Below are 6,218 nucleotides of genomic sequence, written 5' to 3' on the forward strand. Positions count from 1 at the left end.
TCCACTTTTAATGACGACAGATTTAAGCGCCAATGTATTGTAAAACTCCATTTATTCCAACGGGACAAAACAGAATTAGTGGGTTTTGTTACGCAAAATTATATAAAAAATATATAGAAACAAATTTGCCACATTATTAAATGGATAACATTTGCATGCAGAATAAAGTGGTAAATAACATTCAGTAACATTATCATGCATTTGTTTTTGATTACTAAGTGGTAATATTTCTATGTCTGGTTACTGTTGCAATATACTGTCGCTATTAACAAAATCTGAACTGTCGATATGTCATGTGAGAAATTTCAAGAGACAAATGCAATTACATTACTGTACAGCAACAGGTAGCAGGGTAGTTGTCTGCATTAACTTTAAACTCATTTCCATAGACAAAGTAAACATGAGATTTCCCTTTCCAGGAGTAGTTCACCTTCGTGACGGGGATCAGTTCAATGGTTTGACGCTGCAAAACAAAAAACGCACATGCTTGTTACACAACAGAAATGGAAAGTTTTTAGCTATTCTATGTGCTGGCATGCAGATGGAGAAGTTAACCAAGAACAATTAAGGATTATGTTATTCACATATTTAAAAAAATAAATAAATAAATAAATCAGGACCTGCTGCAGGATGCGGGATGTCTGGGAGAATCTGCTCTGGTGGTCGTTGACAAATTGCTGTGATGCTTGTACCACTGAAGGGTCTGGAAAACCCAACACTGGGTACACCTTTACAGGACAAGTATTTGCATTATACAAACAAATCTAAGTAATTTTCTTATCTTTACATGAATAATCTACGCACTGACAGCCCCTGCTGCCCTGGATTTAACCTGTGAAACCTGTTAAAGTAACTACAAACCCACACTGAGCCAGATATGAGTTTGCATATGCAAACGCTTTAATTTAAACACAATTTCTTGGGAAATCTGGGTTAAAGTGCAGCTACACTCGCTGCTGTATTTGAGGGGAAGAAAATCAAAGCTCTGTGCAAGGTTCATAGAAAAACAGTCACTGTAGACATGCTGAGAACTGAAAAATGCTTACCATGTACTGAGAGTCTCTGTAAACCTCCTTGCCGGACACCTTGCTGAAGTTGTCCACCTGCAGTCCGCTTGACTGCTCCACCACGTAGTCGTTGGAGTTGTTGGTCCTGGAAGAACAAACGATTGATGGTTTCCTGGCCTAAATCTACACTTTTGAAGTTCCCTGGCATGTTTTGGCCATTTGTCATGTTACCATTTCACAGTGAGGTTGATGTAGACCAGAAGCTGTTGTTTTCCATGGCACATGCTGCACAGGCTGGATCCCTGTCCGTGACAGTGACTGCAGCTGCAACCACAATGGTGTTATCATTAAATGACTGGACAGTTCAGGAAACGCCTGTAACGGTGCTATTATCACTGACTGCCACTCACTTTTCTCTGCCCCTGCCATTGCAGTGATGGCAGCGATCGCCACCGTGGCGGAAACCAGAGCCATTGCACACCCAGCAAAGTTTCTAATGGGCCAAGAAAATCAATGGGATGATTAGAGTCTGTAACTACCTTAGCTGAGTAAAGGAGGCTGCGGCCAAGGACTTACATTCCCAGATCCGGCACAATCTTTGCAAGGTTTCCGCCCCATTCCCACACAGACGTGGCAACCCTGCGTGGGACATGGTCGCCATCAGCAAAAAATAAAAGCAGATGCAACCGTGTTTACCTCCACCCAAAACTTCATTTACCTTCACGGATGAGGTGTACGGAACTTTGACGACCGTTTTGCCGTCCATGAAAAAACTGGGCGGCGTTGCTGGAGTGTCCCACGGACCAGGAGGGGGCTGAACGTAAGCATCTACCGCCTGACCTGCAGCGAATCACCATGATTAGGAAGAGCAGTAATAGCCGTGGGACAGTGAGAGGCCAGGACACTTCACCATTGTAGGGCTCATAACTCCACTCTGTCGATCTTGATTCAACGAAGGTTTCCAGCCGATACTGGAACAAATCAAAAGTTTGATTTACATCTTTGTCTTTTTGGGTCATTTTCTTGTGATGTGTTTACAGTTCCACCTTTGCGGGAACACTGTCTCACCCGATATGTATTGAAGGCCTCCATTGCGGTGATTACGCCATCCTTCGCTGGGGCTGAGCTGTAGCAGCACTTGCTGGAGGTAAACAGGACAAAAGCCTCCCGAGCAGTGTCCTCAGTTATGGACGGGATGCTGTTAACAGAGAAAGTGGCCCAGGAACATGTACTCAAAAGAGGAAGCAGCACTCGTCACATGATGGTCGTGACTTAATATAGATATTTTGCAACTGGGGGGGGGGGGGAGTGAAATACTGAAATCTTACTTCCAACTTGGTGTTTGTGGTTGAGGTTCAGGCTGCGGAACTGGAAAGGTAGGCATGGGCGGGGGGAGATACCCACCTGTAACACCCCAAAAATGGTTTGATTTATTTACGCGGTTGCTTTATCTTTTAAAACTGCAACATCATTTACATCACATTTAATTTAGAATACAACGGCTCTGCCACCATTTCTACATTGGTATACAGTCTGAGGAGTTTTATAAATGTTTTTTTTTTCAATAATCTTGTTTTGACAAAGGTTAAGTTCACATTGTTGAAGCTTTTGTATCGTGGCACCGTACCTCCTCCCGACACCGTTCCTTCATAACCGGGCATGCTGTCAAACATACTGGCTGGAGGAGCGCTGGGCCCAGCAGGATCAGCCGCGGGTGGGGCGAACATCGCTTCAAGAAAACCAGAACAACCAGTTCAATCTTTTTCTATTGTATATTTATAAAAGCGAACTTTTGATTTTTTTAAAAACCCGGATAGGTTTAAAGAGACAAACAAGCACGTACACGATGGTAATAGTTTCGTGATGTCGACAAACGCGGTGGGTTTACGCTTACAGGGTTTCTCACATGACACTTTTAAGGCGTTGGGTTGATGCCCGCGAGGGTCACGACTTACCTTGTGCCTCTGCGTTGTCAGCCATCCGGAGATCAATTAAAGCTGCAATAAAGATACTGCCTCTGGAAACACTTTACGATCACTAATTGTGACCCACGACCCAGCAACCAGCAATCGCTGATGTCAAAGATCTCAAAATACCTGTACGTCAAGATGACGTCAGATGCATGTGCGTGGTTGTGGTGTGGAAATGCGCGCGCGGAGAGAAGGGGCGGTGGGATTAAAACAATATTGTAAGAAGATTGCAAGAGTCGAAATAATGTCATTTCGGCTCGCAACATGTGAAAGCGTGTAAAAGTAACAACACTGTAATCAACTGCATCTTACCTGGCTTGGACTCTGCCGTAGGAACATATCCGGGGTTGGCCACTCCATAACTGCGGTGCGGGCTAACGGGAAACGAAAGTTATCTTGAAATAAACGTAAGTTTCGTTTCAAGTGCAATGCACACAGGCTCACCTCAATATAGGTTGAGATTCCATTTTATAATTACTGGCAGACTACAGAAGCTCATGCAAACCTTGCAAGTCTCCGAATGTGAAAATATTCAGGAAAACCATGTGACAAGAAGGAAATCATTTACCTTAGATTATTCCCCTCCCACATTTTATGCGTGTCAGATTCTTCTTCTTCTTCCCTTAACCGGATCTGATTTGATCTGTTTTAGTTTGGCTTTGTCGGAGCTAAGAAGTGCAAAAAAAAAATGCGTGACCCTGGGAGATTCTGAAGCCCACCCACCTCTTTCCAGTTATTGTTCAGGAAGTGCGTAACTAGCTTTTGAGGGGGTAAATGTGGGTTTTCTGTACACGTGCATATTCGGCCTTAATTGCATTGTTTATAAAAAATGTACAAAACCGCAGACATTGTTTTTATCGGTATATTAGGCTTTTAACGGAGTGTGTGAAAGAGCACTTACTCAAAAAATAGACTACAGTACCCATAAGCCTTTGCAGCGTACACGGAAGTCCTTTTCTCTCTTTCCGCCGTTCAAGGAGTCCCTTTTGGATTTACATCGGCGGGTGAGTCGAGTCAATCGCTGGTAATCTGTGGAATTAAAGGAGATATTTGACCATTCTGATATTGTTTGTCAATCACATAAACATATTCTTCATATATTTTACTAAATTACTGTTTTACCACCATATGCTGTGTCTAAACCTTCCCGAGCTACACACGGCTACTACACCGGTCATTTGCTCGCTAGCACAAACCAAATGTAACCATTAAACATTTAGCGGCGCCTCAATTCACATCTAACAACGTGCCCGACATTGAAATTAAATTGATGCCAGCGTTGATAGAAATATTTGTCATAATCTGACCTGGACCATGTCGAACAGTGTAGCATGGCTACTCTGTTAGCTTGACTGATTACACTAGCTATGCTAGCAGGTTTACACGTTTTTCATAAATGTTCAGACTTCCTGTAAAGTCACCGTATTGGCTTACATTGCATTGATATTAGAGTCATTTGCAGTAGTTTCTTCAAGTAGTAATCAGAATTATTAACTAGCCATGGATTTCCTTATCCGTGTAGATGGTCTTATTTAGCACGCTATGGTGTCATCTTCCATAAATCTGTTTAAGAACTTTAATATTTTTGTGTCCACAGTCACCATGGCAGCCCTGAGGCCCCTCACAAAACCCAAGATCGTCAAAAAGCGCACCAAGAAGTTTATTCGCCATCAATCTGACAGATATGTAAAGATCGCGGTAAGACTTCTTCATAAGCTGTGAAGAATCTGCTTGTGTTGGTGTGGCTGCATTTGTGATGAACCCATCTCTACTTTGAACAGAGAAACTGGCGCAAGCCCAGAGGTATTGACAACAGGGTCCGCAGGAGGTTCAAGGGTCAGATGCTGATGCCAAACATCGGTTACGGTAGCAACAAGAAGACCAAGTACATGTTGCCCACTGGCTTCAAGAAGTTCCTGGTCCACAATGTCAAGGAGCTTGAGGTTCTGATGATGTCCAACAAGTAAGTGGTTTGTTTTATTGACTGTTGTTTTACTTTGTTTGGTGCCACCCACCAGAAAAAGACTCTCAGATCTAATGACTTTGTGAAGGCGTGTAACTGATCGTTACCTTCAGGACTGACGTTGCTGCCGTGATGCATATATTAAGAGTACGGGGACAATTCTGATTTCAAATTCTACCATGAAACATTGGTTTTTAAACTGAAATTCGCCTGCCAAGTTGTAAATGTCAGAGGGCTCGGTTGTCCTGTCGTGTTGACATTAGTGCTGACAGGGATGGATTGTTGGATTTTAGAATGAAGTCTAATCTTTAAATGCCACGTCTGCACCGATAAGGTCAAACCGATTTAACGGACTATTGCAATGCTAATCCAAGAGTACACCAAACGATCAATTCAGAATATTAGAACAAGTTCTTCCACATTTATGATTTGTCAAGACAGAGTACTAGTTTTAAATTAGCACAATTTGAGTGCTTCTCTTTAAAGTCACTTTAGGCTGGACTTGGAACACCAGAGTTTAGCTGCAACGCTACGGTTCTCTATTGAGACGTCAGTGGTTCACTACATAAGCTACATGTTGCATCAAACTTAATGGTTTAGATGGTTTGGTAAACCAGTGTGAAGTTAACTCAACATTATCTAAAAACGGAGCTCTTTACTCGACAAATGTCGATACAATCTAACTTAGACTGTTGCTGAAATCCTAATTTTATTCATAGAATGTAAATTAGCTGCCAAATTAAAGTAGGTAAAATGGGGGATAGTACGTCTCGACCTAAATGACTTTCTTTTGACCTCCACAGGACACACTGCGCTGAGATCGCCCACAACGTGTCCTCCAAGAAAAGGAAGTTGATCGTGGAGAGGGCTGCTCAGCTGGCCATCAAGATCACCAACCCCAACGCCAGGCTCAGGAGCGAGGAGAACGAATAAACTGGTTATTGTCAATAAATGCTTAAAATGGAAAAGAGCTTGAGTCATTTTTGTACACCTGATACAGCGCTGGATAATCTGGTGCAACATACTGTAAATGTTAAATCTAAAAGGCCAACTCAATTATCCACATGGTCAAGACTACAGCATCCATTTCCCACAATGCATTGTTGTCTTGTAAGGCAGAAACCCGATACACACTCAGCCAGAAATTAGAAGGCTGTAAAGTGGAAAACCTGAGTGGTGTTTTGAGTATTTCCATCTAATTTAAATTCCTCTCAGCAAGTGGATTTGATGCTGAATCCAGTCACTTTGACACTGATGCCACACAAATCCCCTGCTAAG

At 42.6% G+C, this 6,218-nt stretch overlaps 2 protein-coding genes across 5 annotated transcripts; one reads left to right on the top strand and one right to left on the bottom strand.

Moving 5' to 3' along the window:
- Positions 1–35: 35 nt before the first annotated feature.
- Positions 36–3,897, bottom strand: ssuh2rs1 (ssu-2 homolog, related sequence 1). Of its 4 annotated transcripts, XM_011602515.2 has the most exons (14): positions 3,879–3,897; positions 3,546–3,645; positions 3,290–3,351; positions 2,635–2,736; positions 2,336–2,411; positions 2,076–2,205; positions 1,918–1,978; positions 1,726–1,847; positions 1,584–1,646; positions 1,418–1,500; positions 1,239–1,331; positions 1,047–1,152; positions 621–728; positions 323–463 (listed from the first exon to the last, which is right to left on the bottom strand). In XM_011602515.2, the coding sequence occupies exons 2-14, from the start codon at positions 3,566–3,568 to the stop codon at positions 323–325; spliced, it is 1,170 nt and encodes a 389-aa protein (XP_011600817.1). In that variant the 5' UTR covers positions 3,569–3,645; positions 3,879–3,897. The 4 variants fall into 4 exon arrangements, with proteins under 4 accessions (XP_011600815.1, XP_011600817.1, XP_011600818.1 ...); XM_011602513.2 differs by lacking the exon at positions 3,879–3,897 and having other exon boundaries at positions 36–463; positions 3,546–3,708; XM_011602516.2 differs by lacking the exon at positions 3,879–3,897 and having other exon boundaries at positions 3,422–3,560.
- On the top strand, positions 3,828–5,908 carry rpl32 (ribosomal protein L32). The gene is made up of 4 exons (XM_003963344.3): positions 3,828–3,981; positions 4,575–4,675; positions 4,759–4,940; positions 5,744–5,908. The coding sequence occupies exons 2-4, from the start codon at positions 4,580–4,582 to the stop codon at positions 5,871–5,873; spliced, it is 408 nt and encodes a 135-aa protein (XP_003963393.1). The 5' UTR covers positions 3,828–3,981; positions 4,575–4,579; the 3' UTR covers positions 5,874–5,908.
- The last annotated feature ends 310 nt before the right edge of the window (positions 5,909–6,218 follow it).

The sequence above is a fragment of the Takifugu rubripes genome, chromosome 3, assembly GCF_901000725.2.
Source record: "Takifugu rubripes chromosome 3, fTakRub1.2, whole genome shotgun sequence".
In the NCBI taxonomy this organism is placed as follows: domain Eukaryota; kingdom Metazoa; phylum Chordata; class Actinopteri; order Tetraodontiformes; family Tetraodontidae; genus Takifugu; species Takifugu rubripes.

Excerpts from the sequence above, each read along its gene's own strand:
- rpl32 (XM_003963344.3), top strand. The coding sequence starts at position 4,580 with ATGGCAGCCCTGAGGCCCCTCACAAAACCCAAGATCGTCAAAAAGCGC. Across the intron at positions 4,676-4,758 it reads ACAGATATGTAAAGATCGCG|AGAAACTGGCGCAAGCCCAG; the intron begins GTAAGACTTCTT and ends TACTTTGAACAG. Across the intron at positions 4,941-5,743 it reads GTTCTGATGATGTCCAACAA|GACACACTGCGCTGAGATCG; the intron begins GTAAGTGGTTTG and ends TGACCTCCACAG.
- ssuh2rs1 (XM_011602513.2), bottom strand. The coding sequence starts at position 3,568 with ATGTGGGAGGGGAATAATCTAAG. Across the intron at positions 2,412-2,634 it reads AGGAACGGTGTCGGGAGGAG|GTGGGTATCTCCCCCCGCCC; the intron begins GTACGGTGCCAC and ends GGGGTGTTACAG. Across the intron at positions 464-620 it reads CATCCCGCATCCTGCAGCAG|CGTCAAACCATTGAACTGAT; the intron begins GTCCTGATTTAT and ends TTTGTTTTGCAG.